Here is a 21,198-nt window from a genome sequence, read left to right as displayed (position 1 = left end):
AACAACCATTAAATTTGCCTCCAGGTTCTTCGACGAACACTCTCATTCCTCGCCTGACCAATTCCTCATATACTCTGTGACAGTCATTTTGGAGAAACCCAATATCGATTCCCCTTTCCGGTATGGGCTTTTTGCCTTTTTTTCTATTAAATTATTTTTGGGCTTCCCATGAGATAAACTTATTATGATCATCTAGACGAGCAGATACAAAAGCTCGCGACCTGGACGTGCCCACTTGACTACCGTTGGAGGCACTTACAATTTTTCATTTCTTGAAGGGAGCCATTGAACCTGAAACAACCCGCCAAATATCAGCAATTAAATCACTCAGCAGACCAAGAAAGGCTACTCAGACTTCACCCTCACACTTGGTCACAAAATTATACTCTCAACCTCATTGTGGCATTTACACAAACACTTAACATGAAAAGTTGTTCCTATTCCCCCACAAAACAAATTTTAACCCTAGGTGGACTACATATATACCAATTTTACTACCTAGAAACCATGTTCTCATTACACATGGTGAAACTCAATCTTTACCCCACAAGAAAAAGAAAAAGAGCGAGAAAGAAAAATAAAGAACTACAAAAGAAAGAAGAAGAAGAAAAACATAGACAAAATAAAGTTACATACTTGAAGGAGCAATTAGAAGAAACACATTGGAGGGAGGGGTGGTGTGTGATTTGTTGTGAAGAGTGATTGGGAAAGGTTGGGGCAGATTAGGGTTTGTGTTAGTGAAAGAGGAGAGAAAAGAGGGGAAAGATTAGAAGGGGGGTTGAGGGTTTGGGCAAAAATTAAAAGGGGAGGGTACTTACATGTGCACGGCCGCGCACATATGGCAGTACACTGGTGCACATGTGCGGTCGTGTACGCGGTCCACCCTTCAGGTGCACGGCCGCACATGTCCCAGCATAGGCTGATGACGTAATTTGCACGAACACATGCGCGGTGTACCGTTCTAGATGCGCGGTCGTGCACGGGTACGCTCACAAGGAGTCTTTTAAAAGCCTCAATTCCGACCTTCCGTAACATATACCTTCCTGCACCCACCAAGTCATAATATACACTAACCTTTACCTAATCTACGCTACAAGAAAGAAAGAAACAAGAGGAAAAATTTAAGCTAGTAGAAAAGTTAGAGGTAGTTCTGAGTTATAGTTGTCAGCTTGACTCAACCAGGCATCCTCAACTGATTATGATGCTCGAGGATTTCTGAGCAAATCCTCCAGCAAGATATGGTTTTAGCATGTGCCCATTCACTTTGAAACTCTCTGTTCAGTCCATGTTCTAGATCTCAATCACCCCATATGGTGATACATGTTTCACCACATACGGTCCCGTCTATCTAGACTTAAATTTTTCGGGGAACAGTCTGAGTCTACTATTGTATAGTAAGAACTTTTTCCCCTTCTTGAAATTCATTCGGTTTAATCATACGGTCATGCCATTTCTTCATCTTTTCCTTGAACATTCTCGTATTCTCATACGCGTCCAATCTGAATTCCTCCAGCTCATTCACCTATGACCTTCTGTGTTCACCTGCAAGACTAAGATCAAGATTAAGCAATTTAATTGCCCAATGAGCCTTATTCTCTATCTCCACAGGTAAGTGACATAATTTTCCATATACCAATTTGAAGGGTGAAGTCCCTATGGTTGTTTTGAACGTTGTTCTATACACCCATAGAGCTTCATCCAACTTGACTGACCAATCCTTTTTGGAAGAATTAACCATTTTTTCTAGAAGTCTTTTGAGTTCACGGTTAGCTACTTCTACCTACCCACTAGTTTGAGCATGATATAGGGTTCATATTTTATGAGTTACCTCATATTTAGACAGCAGAGTGGCAAACTGTTTATTTGAAAAATGTGACTCATTGTCACTGATGATGACTCGGGGAGTTCCAAAGCGGGTGAAAATATTCTTTCGAAGAAATTCACATACTACCCGAGCATCATTGGTCCTAGTGGGGATTGTCTCGACCCACTTGGAGACGTATTCAACGGCCACTAGAATTTACTCATAAGAATGGAACGGTGGGAAGGAGACCATGAAGTCGATGCCCCAGACATCGAAGATTTCGCATACCAAAATGGAATTCAGGGGCATCTCATCCTTTTTACTAATGTTACCTATCCGTTAGCACTTGTCACATGTAGCCACGTAAGATCTTGCGTCCTTGTACAGAGATGGCCAGTAAAAACTGGCCTCAATGACCGTCGCTGCTATCCTATTTCCTCCATTGTGTCCTCTAGTTGATCCATCATGATAACGGGATAATATACTTCCCATTTTTCCTTCGGGTACGCATCTCCGAATTACACCATCTGCATATAATTTAAACAAAAAAGGGACATTCCAGAAGTAATATTTTACCTCGCTTTGCAGCTTCCTTTTCTGGTCGGAGGTCAAGTCGTGTGGTAGCCTTCCACTAGCCAAAAAGTTAGTTATGTCGGCGAACCATGACGGTCTATCAGAGATCGCTGCAATGGAAAAAATCTGCATATCTGGGAACTCTTCCCGAATGTCCACTTCTTTAACATGTGGTTTCTCCAATCGCGACAGGTGGTCAGCCACTTGATTTTTTGTGCCCTCCTGTGTTTGATTTCTAAATAAAATTCTTGCAGAAACAATACCCACCGCATCAAATGTGGTTTGGACTTTTCTTACTCAGTAAATACTTCAGTGTTGAGCGATCAATATGCACTATTACCTTGCTTCCTACTAAATAGGATATGAATTTGTCAAAAGTGAAGACCACTACAAAGAACTCCTTCTTCGTGATAGCATAGTTCACCTGGGCATCGTTCAAGGTCCGTCTTGCATAGTAAATAGGTCTGAATATTTTATCTCTCCTCTACCCCAGCACTGCTCCCACTTCCACATCACTGGCATCACATATGATCTCAAAGGGTTCACTCCAGTCAGGAGTCACCATTATGGGAGCACTCACTATCTTTTCCTTGATCAGTTCGAATGATCTAAGTCACTCTATATCGAACACAAATTTTACATCCTTGGTAAGTAATGTTGTTAAGGGCTTGGTAATGTTGGAGAAATTCTTGATGAACCTTCTATAGAACCATGCATGCCCCAAAAAACTTTTGATGCTTTTCACTGAATTCGGTGGTGGGAGCTTAGCTATCACATCTACTTTAGCTTTGTCGACCTCCTTCAGCTATGACTTTATGGCCCAAGACTATCCCCTCCTTAACCATGAAGTGACACTTTTCCTAGTTGAGTACTCGGTGAGTGTCCTCACATCGTTTTAGAACAAGTTCGAGATTCCTCAAGCAATCCTTGAAGTCATCTCCAGAGAGAGTAAAGCCATCCATGAACACCTCCAAACACTTCCCATTCAAATCTAAAAAGATTGACATCATGCATCTCTAAAATGTAGTTGGTACTTTGCATAGGCCAAAAGGCATTCTCCGGTATGCAAAGATTCCGAAAGGGCAGGTAAAGGTGGTTTTCTCAACATCTTCGGGAACAATGGGTATTTGATTGTATCCTGAATGTCCATTTAAGAAGCAGTAACATCAACGCCCTGCCACCTTCTCCAACATCTGATCAATGAAAGGAAGAGGGAAGTGATCCTTCCTTATTGCATCATTTAGCCTTCGGTAGTCTATGAACATCCTCCAACCAGTAACTATTCTGGTAGGAATTAACTAATTGTCCTCATTTTTCACCACCAGCATGCTTTTTTTTTCGGCACAAACTGCACAGGGCTGTTCTATTAGCTATCAGAGATGGGAAATATTATACATGCATCCAACAATTTGAGTATCTCTTTCTGCACCACCTCCTCAAGGTTTTTATTCAATTTGCGTTAAGGTTGCACTACCGGTTTGCTCCCTTCTTCCAACAGGATCTTGTGCATGCAGATTGCAGTGTTGATTCCCTGAATATCGGCTATGCTCCAACCGATTGCCTTCTTATGCTTCCGTAGTAACTCCACGAGCATGTGTTCCTGTTCACCTATCAAATCAGCAGCAACAGTCACAGGAAAAATGTTAGTCTCTAAAAAAATATATTTCAAATGTGTCGGGAATACATTCAATTCCAGCTTTGGCTTGATCTTTTCTTTCTCCCGTTCTTCTTCGTCTACCATATAATCTTCATCTTCCAGTGCCACAATTTCCTTCTTGATTTCAAGATCTTCATCCTCTATTGTACTTGATTGACTAATACGTCTCTCAAATGAATCGCCTACCATCTTGTTCAGCTTGTGTTGTTCCGCTAACTCTCTCACCACATCCATCTTGAAACAAGCATAGGCAGAAGACTCACCACATGGGTATTTCATCATTCTCTTCATTTGAAATACCACTTTTTCGTTTCCCACTCGTAACATGAGTTAATCCTCATATATATCAAGAATAGCTCGGCCAGTGCAAAAGAATGGTCTCCCTAGGATTAGAGGTATCTCCTTAATCACTTCTATGTCTACTACAATAAAGACTGCTGGGAAGGCAAATTTTTCCACCCTCACTAGAATGTCCTTGATTATGCCCTCCGGTATGATCGTGGTCTGATCAGCCAGTTGCAACGATACCGGCACAGACTTGATCACTCCTAGTTCTCCTTCAAATTTCTTGAACACAAATAATGGCATCAAGTTAATGGATGCACCTGAGTGACACAAGGCCTTGTCAAAAATGTTGCTCCCCAATGAGCAGGGTATAGTGAAACTGCCAGGATCCCCACACTTTTGAGGAATTTTATTTTGTAGAATGGCACTGCAATGTGCATTGAGTTTGACCACTTTTGTTTGCTCGAGCTTCTTTTTACTTGAAAGTATTTCCTTCAGGAACTTTGCATAAGTTGGCATTTGGGTTAGCACCTCGGTGAATGGGATGTTCACATATAGCTGTTTCAGCATCTCTAAGAATTTCCCAAAGCATTTATCGAGTTTCTCCCACTTTATCTTTTGAGGAAAGAGTAACACTAGCATGTGTTTGCTTTCATCAATTGCACTGCTTAATTTCTGCTTATCAACCTCTTTGCTGCTAATATCCTCCTTAGGAAAAAAATCACCAATTTTATGTTCTTCTGCCCTCTTGGTTGAGTTGATCTCCTTCTCAGCCCTTGGTTTTTCAATGGGCTCTGCTAATGTTTTCCCACTCCTGAGAGACACTGCCATGATCGTCTCTTTTGGATTCTTCTCACTGTCTGCCGGCAAAGTCCATGGAGCCTTTTCTGATAACAATGACTTGAGTTGTCCCATTTGTCTTTCTAGATTTTTGATGGTTGTGCCTTGCTCCCGGATAGTTGTTCCTTGAGTCTCAAGTTTATCATCTGATTTATTTATGAATTCCTTCATTAGATCTTCTAACTTGAGTTGTTGGGCTGTGGAGGCTGGTATAGTTGCCTCTGTTGATTCTGGAAACTGGGAGGTCCTTGCACTGGTGCTGTGGGATTTTGCTGCTACCATGAGTTCAAGCTACCATTTGAAGAACTCCATGAGAACTCTGGATGTTTCTGTCCCATCGAATTGAAATTACCACCTCCTTGGTAGTTGCCATTGTCGAAATTCCCCAATGCCTTAACGTTTTCTTCTGCGGTGAAGGTTTGGCACTCATGAGTTAGGTGTCCCAACCCACAGATGCCACATCCCACATATGGTTGATTTTTCACCTGATCCATCGTCAGTTGCTTGATGTCCTTAGCCATAGATGCAATTTGGCCTTGCATTGCTACTGACGATTCTACTTGGTGCACCCATGTTGATGTTTTTCGATCCCCTTGGTCAGTGGACCATTGTTCTGCGTCTTCAGATAGTTCATTCAGAAGTGTGACAATCTCTTCTGGAGTTTTCTTCATCAGAGGGCTTGCAACCACACTATTCAGCAATCTCCTTGATGACGAGTTTAACCCGTCCCAGAAATCTTAGAGTTGCATCCATTACTCTATTCCGTTATGAGGGCACCTTCGCAATAGCTCCTTAAATATTTCCCATGCCTCAAACACTGTCTCCCCTTCACCTTGGCTGAAATTGTAAATCTCCTTACTCATCCGTCAAGTCTTAGCAATAGAAAAATATTTTTCTAAGAACTCGGTAGTCATCTCCTCCCATGTACGGATTGACCCTGTGGGTAGACTTTTCAATCACTGCTTTGCATCATCCTTAAGTGAGAAAGAGAATGCTCTAAGGTAGATGACATCATGTGATGCTCCATTATAGCAGAATGTGTTCATAATTTCATCGAAGTCCATCTGATAGTTGTTGGGATCTTCATTGGGTTTGCCTCTGAATATGCAGTTGTTCTGAATGGTCTAGATGACTCCCTACTTGAGTTCAAAATTGTTGGCATCAATGGGTGGGGGCCTCACACTAGATTGTTGATGGTTGTACACTGGTCTGGCATAATCTCCTAGAGACCTCCCAGGTCTGGGAGCTGCATTTTCAAATTCATCTTCGACCATGGTTTGGTTGAGATTGAGCCTTCGATCCTCGTCGACTGTTTCATCAGCAACTCTAAGGGATGCTTCAATTGTTAACCGTGCATCCTGTTGTTGAGCTGCCTCTCTCGCAACTAAGTTTTCATCCTTTTCATTGTTCACCGTTGTATTTTGAGTCGAAGGGTGACCCTGATCTCGCCCAAATCACACCTCAGTTTGGGGTTCTGAAGCGGTCGATTGCAATAATATACCCAACTAGGAGTCGGGATAGAATCCTCAGGGAGCATAGATGGGATTAGGTATATATTTGGACTAAGCACGTAAAATGTCTAAGATGCATTTCCACAAACTGTGTTTTGATTCTACTTCTAAATTATGCTACGGTATGCAAATGTAAAGCTACAGAATAATATTTTGGTGTTGTTTTTCAAGTATGTAAACGATGTAGGATTGTGACTTCCACCTAGGTGTTTGCCTAACGGGTTGTGGTCTTTAGGACAGGTTTGGTAGGTCGGGGTATAATATAACAATCAACACGCAATTACCCACTCAATACCTCTCGGTAAAAGAGTGATTTTGCCCAATTTGTCTTTGTCAAGTCCAAATGGGTAATTCACAAAACAGTTGATAGATGCTCAAGTCGGGTTTTACTATCTTTGGATTTAACCCTTTAATTGGGACTATCAATTTCTTGAGTTCACCCCAATTTCTTGTTAGCCAAGTTTTCCTAGACTCAGTCTCTCTTTCTCAAGTAAAGACTAAGTCAAATATGCTTGAATCAATATTTGCAACCATTAATTCTATAATTAAAGCAAGAACTAGGCTAAATATTACACACCCAACCATAAACAAGCCCTAAATCAAACACCCATTAGGTACCCATACTAGGGTTGGGTCACAACCCTAGCTAGAAATTTAGCTACTCATAGATGAAAATGAAGAAATTAAAGAAGAATAGAAGATTAAACTCATATTCAATGATAAAGAGATAAAAATCCAATGTAAAATAGACAAACTATCATAAAATTCCCTAAAGCGGTAATAAAAACGGCTCCCAACTTTCAGATGTTCAAACTTTTACCTAATTTTGTCAAAAAAGACTATTTATACGCAGCTATACTTTTCGGACAAAATTGTCTTTTCAGAAGTTCTGCGGCCGCACAATTCTGTGTGCGGTACACACTTTGATGCAGAGCTTGAAAGGAGGGACTTCTGTGGCCGCACAATTCTGAATTGTGGCCACACTTCTTCAGGTGTTGTGAACCGCACATTTCTGAGTGCGGCCGCACTCTTGAGTTCTACGGTCGCACAATAATAGCGCGGTCCACACTTCTTGATGGACTTAAAGTTGGGACTCTCTAATCTTCCTCTTTAGCGGCCACACAATTATTGTGCGGTACGCACTTTTCAAAGAAGTTCTGACAGAAATCCTTTCATGATCTGCGGCCGCAGACAAAATCCCGCGGTCCGCACTTTACCCTTTTTGCCTGGTTTTAGTCCTTGTCCAAAAATACTCCTTCTTGAGTTGGATTTCATCGCTTTGGCTCATTTTCCAATACTCCTGCAAGAAAGCATATTTTATCAGTTTTCGGGAATACCTTTAAGCATTTTTGAGCTAAAATGAAAGTAAAAAGAGCACAAATAAGTAGTCAAAATCCCCACTTATCAACTCCCCCAAACTTAAGCTTTTTCTTGTCCTCAAGCAAATAAGGTAATTCTCACCTCCACAAGAAAAGAGCTATTTCAGCTAGCCTAAGGTGAATCAAACACACATCAATTGGGACCAACAATTACCCACACATATGAATTATCAACAAGGCACTGTTTTGAAGGTTAAAGCACAAATAACTCTAATGTGATACTTGAGCATCAAGAGTTGACTTTACTCATCAAGGAAGTTCGCACTTTCATGTAGGTCACTGTGGATCCCAAACTCCTCCTCATATACTCTCTGTTAGCTCATCTCACTTAAGAATGTAGCACTCAATTTAATGACTTGTGAAAAGTTTGCTCATCACTCTCAAAAGAATGTCACAAGTACGGCTCTAAGTACCATATGTTTGCCCCTTATGTAGATCACCATTAATGTAAGCTTACTCGGCTTGAAATCACGTAGGAATTTTTCAGCATGTAATGAAGGCTTTTAGACTAAGGTGAAAAATGTTGGAATAGAACGGGTTTATCTTTCCTTAAGCACTCCATTTTCTCTTTTTGGCTCATGCTTTTGCCGAATCTTTGAGTCACTTTTTTTTTTCTTAGGGGAACTAGAGAGACTTGACATCACTCTTTCTTGGTCATGATATTCACATTCTCCTTCTTTGTTTTCTCCATGCTTTGCACTTTTGCTATTCTTTGAATCCCATCAACTCTTCACTTTATTCACTTTCTTTTTGTGTTTTTCTTTTGTTCTTTCTTTCTTTTTCTTTACCTTTCCTTTTCTTAATTTCTTTTCTCTTTTTGTACCTTGATACCACTTTGAAACTCCTCGTCTCTCCCCCAAATTAATGTTTTCACCATTTGTTTCTCATGAGTGCTAAGGAAAGCTCGGGTTCCAATAGAGGGTCACTATCAAACGGGTAAAGGCTTGTAACATAGTTATCAAATGAAAAAAGGCTTTAGGCTCAAATGGGTTGACTAGGGATAACATCATTGGTGGGCCATGAAAAGTTTCAAAATGGGTCAAAGAGCCTATAATCACTTCTCAAGCCAAGCAAAACTTAGAATTTCGATTGGAAATACATTCGGGGAAAGTTCTAGACCATTTGCACGGGTACTTGGACTTGTAACAAAATATCTCACCTCTCACACAGCTGGATTGTTAAAGAGGATAGAGTCGAGGGCCCACAACAACTGTATTCAAGATTAAAAATCGCTAATGGTTCAACTAAACCACTCGATGATTGCCTAAGTCAACACAAGAGTCACAAGGTCACTAACTAGAGCCATTTCTTTTTAAGAGCTTGTTTTTAACCAGGTACCAAGTGAAGCATGCTTGACTCTTTTATTCATTATTACTACTGTTTTTACCTAAATATCAAAAACGGACTCAATCCCTTAAGAAGGTTGTCACTCCATCCATCGTTGGGAAGAACCATCCGGTTCACACAAAATCTACATTTGGAAAGAACCGTGGCATTAAGAAAACCAAAGGCTTATTGATCACTTAAACGTAAAAAGAAGCTACCAAATCAAAAAGAAGTTATTAAAGTAAATAAGAAGCTAGACTATTAAGAAAGCAAAATAAAGAAACTATGAAATAAACTACTGAAAGCAAGAAAAATGAATATGCAAACCGAGAATGGGGGATAGAATATATACATCAAAAGAGTGGGAGGAATATATACATAATGAAAAATAAAATAAAGATAAAAAAGAGTATTATAGTTGTAATCACCTAATATTTTCCCCACATGGGAAATTACACCTAAAAATAGTCCATAATTAATTTTAATGGTTTTATAGAATTTTAGGAGTTTTTCTTTTATTTGTTTTGCATCATTCGCATTGTTAAAACAAAAATTACAAAAATATACATTAGCTTTAATCAATTAGTTTAATTAATTTTTTAAAATGCTAATTAGGTCATTTTTGGCAAAACAAATTCAATTAGTAGTAATGTGGCTATTTTTAAAAGATCAAATAAAATAGGAACAAGGTCTTCTGCTTCTTGTTCCAAATTGGCCCAATTCCAGCGGCCCAAAACCCCACATGCCCGACATGCCTGGCCCAACCTACCCCCATCTTCATTAAAACACTCCACATTCCCCAAAACTTAGGAAAAAGGAGAACGACTCATCTCCCCCACATTCAGAAAACCTTAGCCGCCTCATAAATCCCCTCTCTAATCTCACTGATCTCTCACTATCACATATGGATACACACACGAAATCCATCATCTTTGCATTTCCATCAGAAAAGTTCACACGTAGACTCTCATTCAAAAGACGGAAGAAAGAGATATGAAAATACAGACCCCGTTTATATTCCTCTCATACTCTACTCATCCTCACTCTGCAAAAGAATCTGAAAATTTTATCAGAAGAAACAGAGAAGAGTCTAAAAACTAAAAAATTTAAGGATTTGAAAATACTAAAAAACTTCAACAAAAAAAGGGGAAGGAAATAGGAGCGCAAAAGATATTCCACAAGCATTCAATTTCTCCCCCTCGGCTTAGCATTTCTTGGTCTGTTTAAACACTGTTGGTGGAATAGCTGTGGAGTGCTTCTTGTTAAGGTACTTTTTCTTGATTTTGATTATGTAATTTGATTTGGGTTGAACTATATCTTCTAAAAATAATTACATGAAGCTACAGGTTCTTCTCCGTTGAGTTAGTGTTTGCTATCACTGATTTGTATGCCTATGTTATTTGAGTATGAACTGGAATTAAGTGCTATCATGAAACTACATGTTCTTCTCTGTTGGGCTAGTATTTGTTATCACTGACTGGTATATTTATGTTTATCTTATGTATGAATTTGATGGATTAACTGCTATGGAAACCGTGACTTTACATAAGGCCTGTTTCTGGGCCCATGTTGAAAGAGTATGAAGTCCAATATTACTGTCCCTCATTTTAGATCTCCCTTTCATCATTAATTGACTACCTTCTCTTGAAATTGAGTAGTCCCAAACGTATTCAACCCATAAACGAATTTAAATGACTGGGAAGTGTAAACTCGTCAATAGCTCGAATTCAGTTTAGCTGATTGCAGGTCCACAAATAACTCCAAAATTCTAGACCTCCACATGTAATCTTAAACCTTAGGAAAATATTTAAACTCATAAACATACGTAGTTTCTCTTAAGCTCGACTAATATTAAATCATCGTGACTATGGGTACGGTTCTCGTTGCATAGTCACGATACGTAAACCCCAATTCGAGTACGTGTTTCACGCGACTTGACCATAACATCAAAATAATAAAATAAACATGATCCAAATCACGGGTACGTTTCACGTGGTGCGATTCACAATATGTACAAAAACAAACGAGTGTGCGACATCGCGGCTTGTTCAAACAAATTCCATAAATGCTAAGAGCGATTAAAAAAAAAAAAATATTTAAAAGCGTTTAGAAAGAAATTAAAAATAGTTTTTAAACATTTAATAAATCAGATAATTAGGCGAATTATTAATAGTTGAGCGACCGTGCTAAAACCACGAAATTCGGGAGTGCCTCACACTTTTTTCCGGGTTAACAGAATTTCTTACCCGGTCTTCTAAGTTTGCGGACCATAAATAAGAGTCAATTTCCTCGATTTGGGATTTTAAAATAAACCGGTGACTTGGGACACCATCATAATTATTCCAAGTGGTGACTCTGATTAAATAAATAATTCAATTTCGAATAATGTCACTTTAATTGGAAAAACTCTCTATTCCCTTATCTTCGGAAAAAGGAGGTGTGGCAATAGTTATTACAAGCCAATGTCATATCAAATCAACCAAAATAGACTACCCCATTGAATAAGAATAAGCATTGTCCTCAATGCTTAATAAAAATCAAAATAAGGAAGGTTAGAGAGTGAAAAAAACTCCCTATGTGGTCTCAGTATGCATGGCAGCATCACCACCCTCGAGGTCCTCCAACTGGATCTCATCATCCTCTGCTCGGGGAGTAACGGGGTTGGTGAACATCTGATGCACCTCCTCAGCGGTATGGGCAGCAAGGTCCGGCTCGTCAGACTGGCTAACTGGTGCCTCTTCTGATGGTGTTGCTGGGTCTGCAGGTACTGGTGGATCTGACTCCATCAGTAGATCAAATGGAAGATCACCAGCTGCTTCAATCTTGGTCACTTCTTTCCTTAATTTGTCAACTGATTTCTTCGAAGCCTGAGATTTTCTTATCTTCTTCACCTCTTTACCCAACTCCTTAACAGCTCCCCCATGCGCCACCTATGTATCCATAAAGGTCTTCTGATTGTCCAAGATCTTCTTCAATGTTTCCTCTACTGGCGGAGGAACCTGTGGTACTGCTGGGGTGGAATAATGTGTTGCAAAAGCACTGGATATATTAGACAGCTTTGCAGAAGCTGTCAGCATCTAGTTGTTGAGACTTACCAGTGTCTGGGAGACTCGCAACGCAGAGAGTGCATAAGTTGAGGAGGAAGGCACTGATACCGATGTTGATGGCCCTGAAGATGGACATGGTGGTATGGGAGTCATTGTAGTATAGTTGTAAGTATTCTCGCCTGTCACGCTGGTGACCAGAGTTTGATCCCTGTCAAAGGAGCCAAAAATTGATCTCGACCAAATCATACCTCAGTTTGGGGTTGAGAAGCGGTCGATTGCAATAATAATACCCAACTAGGAGTCGGGATCGAATCCACATAGAGCGTAGATGAGATTAGGTATATATTTGGACTAAGCATGTAAAATGCCTAAGATGCACTTCCACAAACTGTGTTTTGATTCTACTTCTAAATTATGCTACGGTTTGCAAATGTAAAGCTAGAGAATAATATTTTTGGTATTATTTTTTAAGTATATAAAAGATCTAGGGTTGTGACTTCCACCTAGGTGTTTGCCTAACGGGTTGTGGGCTTTAGGGAAGGTTTGGTAGGTCGGGGTGTAATATAACAATCAACACGCAATTACCCACTCAATACCTCTCGGTAATAGAGTGGTTTTGCCCAATTTGGCTTTCTCGAGTCCAAATGGGTAATTCACAAAACAGTTGATAGATGCTCAAATATTCTTTGGAAATTGATTTTGAAAGACATATATTTCAAAATCAAATATAAATTTGGCTACTTGAACCTGTCTTCAATAGTTCATAGATTTTGAAAGACATATGATCTCTAAGTTCACACCTATTGTCACAATAGTGGAAGCGAGAATAATCGATAAAACATATTCACCATATGAGGGTTGAGGTCGTGCCATAATCAAATTGTGATTAAACGGAATAGAAATCAAAGGGAAAAGAGATGTATTGATTGCTAACATTTCTAACATACAAGGTGATGCAGATGGTGCGAAGTAAACATCCATTTCTCTTGCAAAACGAATTCTTGAATTTTCACACTCATGAGGCATCGAGGTGTTGCAAAAATGGCAGGAAAAATACATAAGTTGCTCTCTATACATGTCCCGAAAAGTGAGTTTCCCATTCAACCTTTACAGGTATCATTTTTCTCCCTGTACTTGTCCAAACTGAATTTAATTCCTACTTCTGAAACCCTCTCCCATGATGTATGTAGTATGTGCTATACACTCGCCCTCTGATGATGCCACATAATAAAATTTATTCTTAAATGATTACAAGTAGTCGTACTCGCGCGATGCGCGGTCATTATTAAAAAATATAATTAAATTAAATTATGATCGGGCTTGTTTAAACATATTAGATCATATTGCTATAATAAATTTCAATTGTCATCTTATTTGTCAATATGAAATACCAATAATAAAATCTCTATTAAATGGAAGAGACTTATATAGTCATTGAATAACTTCTTTGTTCTATATTTTTCTTTATTCTATTATTCAATGTTTAGTATTTTTATATTGTTAATAGATTTTTTATTAGCATATTACTTTATTTAATATTTTTGTATGCTCTCTTTCTTTTTGTAATATAAGAGAAGATATAATTTATTAATTTTGAAATATTTTCAATTTTCAATTTTATACTGTTGTTAATAATATTATCTAAATTTTAATGAATAAAATCTCTATTAAATTAAAGGAACTTTATAGTCATCAAATAAATATTTTTATGTATTTTTGTTTATTATATTATCCAATATTTAATATAATTGCATTGTTAATAGAAATGTTTATTAACATATTACTTTGTTTAATATTATAGTCTACTAATTTTATCCTATTATTCTTAATAATATTATCTGAATTTTAACGAATAAAATCTTTATTAAATTAAAGAGAGTTGTATAGTCATTGAATAACTTTTTTGATCTATATTTTTCTTTATTATACTATCCAATATTTAGTATTCTTACATTTTTAATAGATTTTTAATAGCATATTACTTTTTAAATATTTTTGTCTACTACTTTCTTTTTGTAATATAATAGAAGATATATATTTTATTACTCTTGAAATATTTTTTATTTTAAATTTTATCCTGTTGTTCTCAATAATATTATCTGTATTTTAATGAATACAATCTCTATTAAATTAAAGAAACTTGTATAGTCACTGAATAACGTTTTTGTTCTATATTTGTTTTATTATATTATCCAATATTTAGTATTATTGCATTGTTAATAGAAACTTTTATTAGCATATTACTTTATTTAAATTTTTGTATGCTATTTTATATTTTATTCTATTATTCTCAATAATATTTTCTGAATGAGTAAACTTTTTATTTTTAAAAATAAAAATAAAAATTATTCAAAAAAAAGTAATTTTGACTTGGCACTTTTTATTTTTTCTAATTTTAGTTTTTTATTTTAAAATAATTTAGAAACTCCATCTTGAAACTACTCACCAATTTGAATTGACAGTTTTTTTTAATTTTGTTTTTATTATAAAATATTTACTTTTATTATTTTATATATATTTAATTTTAAAAATAATAATCAATAACTAATTATTAACTAAATAACTAATTATTAACTAGTTATGTCATGTGGCTATTTTCTAGGCTGTCACTTGACTTAAGGAGAGGATTGTTTCCTCTCCTTTTAATAATACATAAATATAGTTTTGTCTAATAATATAATTAATTAAGATAATCTTTTACCTAATACGCCCAAATATTTACTCTAACCCGTTTATTCCATTTCATTTAATTTCAGCCCACCTAAAAATTTTCCAATGAATCCAAAATAATATTCCCTGAAAGAACATTGTTGAGTGCTTGAACACTGGCAACTCAAAGAACCCACTTACTCTTTTGTTCTTGTTAAATTATTTTATCTGCAATTTTATTTGGATCTCGTCAATTAATAAGCTAAAAAAATATTTTTTGGGTTAACAAGATAAAGAAGCATTACTCCAGAAAACTTGGAGAATGAAAAGTGATTTTGGTCATAAAGTGTAATCTTGACGTGAATGATGATAGTGTGTGTGGTATAACTTGTGATTTTAAAGAGATGAATTGAAAAATAAGGTGATATTAAGACTTCCGACTTTTATTCTTTAATTTTTCATCTCAAAATAAATTATTATTTTATTAGCCTATAAGTAAATAGGGTAATGTTTTTGTTCATAAATGAGTACTTTGTTGTTCCCATATGGTAACTCAAGTTAAGCAGATGGGCAGTGTAACGACCCGATATGTCGTTTTGAAAATCTACACTTCGCTCGGAGTTTTGGGAGCTCGAGCATCTCTGTATGATGTGTTATGACATGCGTAAATCGTCGGTGTTAGTTTTCAAGTTATCCGGAATCGATTTGGAAGGATGAACTTCAAGATTCAAGCTTTAAGTTGGAAGAATTGACTAAGGTGGATTTTTGGGTAAACGATCTCGGAATCGGGATTTGAAGGTTCCAACAGGTTTGTATGATGATTTCGGACTTGAGCGTATGTTCAGATTGGATTTTTAATAATTCAGGAGCATTTTGGCGCCTATTGTGGATATTAGCATTTTGGAAGAAACTCATCATATTTGGGTTGAAGTGCATTTCAATGTTATCAATGTCCGTTTGGGATTCCGAGTCTAAGAATAGCTCAGTATGGTGATTTTGGTATTGGGAGCGCCTCCGAAAATGGATTTGGAGGTCCGTAGGTCATTTTGGAGTCGTTTGGCAAAAGTTAGATATTTGACCGGAAGTGAACTTTTTGATATTGGAGTCGGAATTCGATTCTGGAAGTTAGAATAGGTCTGTAATGACAAATGTTACTTGTGTGCAAAATTTGGCGCCATTCGGAGTTGATTTGATATGGTTCAGACGCTCGGTTGCGATTCTAGAAGTTCTTGAAGTTTAGTTGATCTTTATGCGTTTTGGCGTCCGATTCGTTGTTTTAGAAGTTATTTTGATGATTTGAGCGCGCGCGCAAGTTCGTGTTGTGTTTCTAGACATGCGTGCATGATTGGTTTGGATCCCCGAGGGCTCGGGTGAGTTTCGGATTGATTCTTCATAAATTTTGATTGCTGGTACTGGTATCATCGCATTTGTGATGTATTGGTCGCAAATGCGACAACCGCAATTGCGAAGCAGCCATCGTATTTGCGAAGTCTGGGTTGTTGGGGAGAGTTCGCATTTACGAAGAACTCTGCCGCATTTGCAAAATTTATGCCTTCGCATTTGCGAAGTATAAGGTCGCAATTGTGACCAAAGCAGGAGGCCCTCCAGTTCGCATTTGCGATACATTGTTCGCATTTACGAGGGTCGCATTTGCGAACCCCCTGTCGCAAATGCGACATCTGCAACCTGTTAAGTGCTGAGAAGTCCGAGACTTAGCTTCATTTGGGAATATTTTGAACCCTAGGTCCGAGAAGAGGCGATTTTGTGAAGGGATTTTCATACTAAATCGTTGGGTAAGTACCTTTAATCATTTTCCAACTACATTTCATGATTATATATATGATTTAACATCAAATTCATGAGAATCTAAAAGAAAATTTGGGGGAAATTGTAAAAAAATTCAAAAATGCAAAATGATGATTTGAAAGACAAATTGGTATCGGAACTTGATAATTTTAGTATGGTTGAATTCGTACCGGAATGGGTGTTTGGGTTTTGTAAATTTTATCGAGTTCCGAGGTGCGGGCTTGGGGAGTTGACTTTTATTGACTTTTTAGAATTTGAATAAAAATCACACCTTTATTAATTGAAGTTGGCATTGTGTGATGTGTTTAAGTCGTCTTTGACTAGATTGAGCCGAGCGGAGGTGAATTGGTAAAGGAAAATCTAAATTGAGTAATTGAATTAGCCGAATTGAGGTAAGTGTTTTGCCTAAGTTTGTTGAGGGAATGTTTCCTCCTATTTGTCATTGTTTGCCACATGCGGGGTTGATACATATATGAGGTGACGAGCGTATATGTATGTGCCAGGGTTAATCCTGCTCGGGGGTGGACTATGTTACATTTATGGTTGTAGAATTTCGTGATCTCCTGCTTCATGCCTTACTTGACTTATAGAAACTAAGAACATAATATTAAATGATAGCAATCAAGACTTATGTTACAACCCAGAATTTGGGGGTTGTAATTTCGGCCAAGAACTGGTGAGAAAGGAGCCTTCTGATGGTCTGACGTAGAGCAGTCTACTCGGGCAACTTGGGCTTTTTAATTTTAAGCATATATAAGGGGGGTATAGGTGATGAAAGCTCCGACCTGCCTCCCCCATACGCGCTGCCACCGAGCCGTATAGAACGAGCTGCCTTGGGGGCGAACCCCAAGGGCCTGCCTAGATGACTCAAGGGAGTGTCAAAGGTATCCATGCGAGTTTGGGAACTCGTATGGGCTGCGCAACGCCTTAGGGCCTGCGTTGGGCATCAAAAGGGCAGTGGAGGCTGCTATTGTGGAACGGCCAGCCCCGCGGGCTGCCGAGTGTTGGAAAGAGACCTCCACGCCGATTGGATACTTGACGCACCTGTCATAGGGGCATCATGTGTCGACTTGTGAGCATGGCTTTGGTTCAGCCATGCAAGCAAGGGTCCGTTGGCCTAAAGGTGCAGGTGTGGGCGACACTGCACTACTTCGAAATGGAAGCGTGCTGCAAGAGGGCTATGTATGGGCATGGCACGAAAGAGGCGCATGACAATGGCCAAGGACTAAAGGTTGCCTTACTCAGGCGAGGCACGAGCTAGTCGCGGATGCACTAGACGAGTGTAAGCTTGAGGATTGGGCTGTGCACGCGGGAGCGATGCTCAGTCTTGGGCTAAGGACAAGGCATGTCCTAAGCCAAGTCCCCAGGGCGCCCATGGATTGTGATCCTAAGATGGAGCGCCACGACATGCCAAGGGCCTAGGCATCTTACAGGCGGCACAAGTTGGGGCGAGGCCCCAACCGACAGGCACAGGATCGTGCTTGTGAAATCCTGGGACGGATAGGAAGGCTGGCCCGCAGCGAGGGGAACTGCGGGCGCCGCACGGGCGAGCAGGTGCCGCTACCCAATGTAAGGAAATGGGCCCGTGAAACTTAGCTTATTATAACTTGATCAAATTTGATGGAAATTATGAGAATACATTGGTGTGTTTAATTCGGTCATCAATATGCATAATCATTAATATATTGCTATTGCCGATATTCTTGAGATACTAGATTCTATACTTGTGTTGTAGATCATTTGTGAAATTTGTTGGAATACTTGAATAAAAAGGTTCTTGTGGGTTTATTGAACTATTGTTGGCTTGGAAAGTTGTGATTGAGATTCATTTGAAATATTCGTTTAAACACTCCCCTTGACGTTATTTATGCTTCCTGCCTTGTTTGTCATTGATATACATATGCTTGGTAAGGAAGAGTGTAAAGCACGAAGGGTGATGCCGTGCCTTTGTTTATACATTATCATGTGAGGGAGAGTGTAAAGCACGAAGGGTGATGTCGTGCCATATTATTGAGAGTAAAAGCACGAAGGGTGATGACGTGTCATTTTATTTAGAGTAAAAGCACGAAGGATGATGTCGTGCATATTATTGAGAGTAAAAGCACGAAGGGTGATTCTGTGTCATATTATTGTGAGTAAAAGCACCAAGGGTGATATCGTGCCATGTTATGTAAGTAAAAGTACGATGGGTGATGTCGTGCCATTGTATTGATATTATTACGCTTTCATGTTATGGTGAGTTCATGGCACGAAGGGTGTTTCCGTGCAAGTGAGGACGAGAGACATGCATTATGTTGTGATATCTCTTTCTTGCAAATATTTTTATGTCTTTACCTGGAGTTGTTATCGTGTTCATGGTTCTTATGTGATATGTTGTTACTGTTCTGTCTTATTCTCTATCACCTTTGTTGTCGTGTTACCATGCCTTCTATTTACTTAAACTTGCCAATATCATGCTTACTTCTTGCTGTTATGATTGCATCCATGTCATCTGTTTTGTTGCACTGAAGTGTAGGTCTTCTTCCATACTAGTCGTTCATGTCCCTACTTGCTAATTTATAAAGATCATGTGTTCGCTTCCTTATTTGCCATATCTATTTTCATTCCTTTACCTTGTTAGTTAGTCGAAGTTACATCCCTTTTTCCTAATCGTTGTTATTACTTCTATATTTTCAGTTCAGTCTGTTACTGATGTTCTCATGTACATTCTAGTTCTCCATAGCTAATTGCGTATTTCCTGCACTATTATTTCTATTATCGGCATTCCTGTCATTTGGTTGGTACTGTTTTACGCATAATTGGCGAGGATGAGATAAATGCACGAAGGGTATTGTCGTCCCGTTGGATTTGATGTCTTGAATATATTTCTCACATTATGAAAGTTTTGAGGTGACTGCTGTGATTTATTGGCTTTCGCTCTAAGGAAAGGATTGGGTGAGATATTGATACCTGTTGAATTGTGTTTTCTTCTAGTACTTCGTTATTGCTTTGTATATTCGTTTAGTGTACTATATTCTGTTGTACAGTAGTATAGTTCTATTGTTAGTTTGTATTACAAGTTTTATCAGTGAGCATATTTTAACCAAAGCCTCGTCACTACTTCGACGAGGTTAGGCAAGATACTTACTTAGTACATGGGGTCGGTTGTACTGATACTATACTTTTGCACATTGTGTGCAGATATTGGTTGTTGTTGTTGTGTTCTATGGTTGCCGGGATTGAAGATGTACCTGCGTTCCTGTTGTAGCTGCCTCTTATTCATGGTAGCCCTAGATTTATAAAAACTCTGTTTATGTATTTTTCAAACAGAAGATGTATTTACTTCATATCAGCTTGTAAATTCTATTCTTAGAAGCTCATGATTTGTATTACAAGTCCTTCGGGATGTATAAGACTTAGATACTCCTTTGTTAAATTGTGTTATTAAATTAATTAAAAATGGAAAATCGTTAATTGGCTTACCTAGCGAGTTGGGTTAGGTGCCATCACGACTAGTGAATTCCAGGTCGTGACATGTAGAAATGGAGGAAAGATAGCTGAGGAATAAAAGAAGAAAAAGGAAGAGAAGAAAATAGATAAAAGAAAAAAGGTTAGTATTTCCTTTAATACAACTAATTAATATAATTAGTGTGACTTCCAATGAAAACTAGACATCTGTATTATTTAATCACTTTTTGATCACTTTTCTATCGGTCATGCTAGGGATGTTCGTCGACAGATACGGTACGGTATTTAGACATTTCTGTAACGACCTGATCGGTCGTTTTGAGCTCTAGCGTGTCGTTCGACAATTTGAGGCCTTGAGTAATTTTACTTCATATATTATGAGTTGTACACATGATCGGAATTGAATTTCGGGAAGTTCGGAGTTGATTTGGAAAGAAAATTCTAATTTCGGAAGCTTTAAGTTGGAGAAATTGACTAAGGTTTCACTATTGAGTAAATGACCTCGGAATCGGGATTTGAAGGTTCCAACAGGTTCGTATGATAATTTTGGACTTGGGCGTATGTCCGGATCGGGTTTTGGATCAACCGGGAGCGTTTCAGTGCCTATTATGGAAAGTTGGCATTTTGGAAAATTTTCATAAATTTGGATTGAAGTTTATTTTAATGTTATTGATGTATGTTTGGAATTCCGAGCCTAGGAATAGCTCCGTATGGTCATTCTGGTCTTAGGAGCGCGTCCGGATGTGAATTTGGAGGTCCGCAGGTCATTTTGGGGTCATTTGGCGAAAGTTGGAAGTTGGGGATTTTTGGAAGTTTGACGGGGAGTGAATTTTTTTATATCAGGGTCAGATTCTGATTCTGGAAGTTAGAGTAG

The 21,198-nt window shown here is 38.3% G+C and overlaps 1 protein-coding gene and 1 long non-coding RNA gene across 3 annotated transcripts; one reads left to right on the top strand and one right to left on the bottom strand.

Moving 5' to 3' along the window:
• Positions 1 to 4,364: 4,364 nt before the first annotated feature.
• Positions 4,365 to 5,330, bottom strand: LOC107798236 (uncharacterized). The gene has a single exon (XM_016621208.2). It carries the CDS (start codon positions 5,328 to 5,330, stop codon positions 4,365 to 4,367), a length of 966 nt encoding a protein of 321 aa, XP_016476694.2.
• A 4,868-nt stretch (positions 5,331 to 10,198) lies between these two features.
• Positions 10,199 to 20,347, top strand: LOC142168768 (uncharacterized). 2 transcript variants are annotated; one of them, XR_012698802.1, is made up of 3 exons: positions 10,199 to 10,642; positions 13,373 to 13,535; positions 20,058 to 20,347. It is a non-coding gene; the product is annotated as an uncharacterized LOC142168768 (long non-coding RNA). The 2 variants fall into 2 exon arrangements; XR_012698801.1 differs by having other exon boundaries at positions 13,382 to 13,535; positions 20,058 to 20,344.
• The last annotated feature ends 851 nt before the right edge of the window (positions 20,348 to 21,198 follow it).

This window comes from Nicotiana tabacum, chromosome 14, assembly GCF_000715075.1.
Source record: "Nicotiana tabacum cultivar K326 chromosome 14, ASM71507v2, whole genome shotgun sequence".
Lineage (NCBI taxonomy): Eukaryota > Viridiplantae > Streptophyta > Magnoliopsida > Solanales > Solanaceae > Nicotiana > Nicotiana tabacum.
This window is presented reverse-complemented; position numbering and strand designations above follow the sequence as displayed.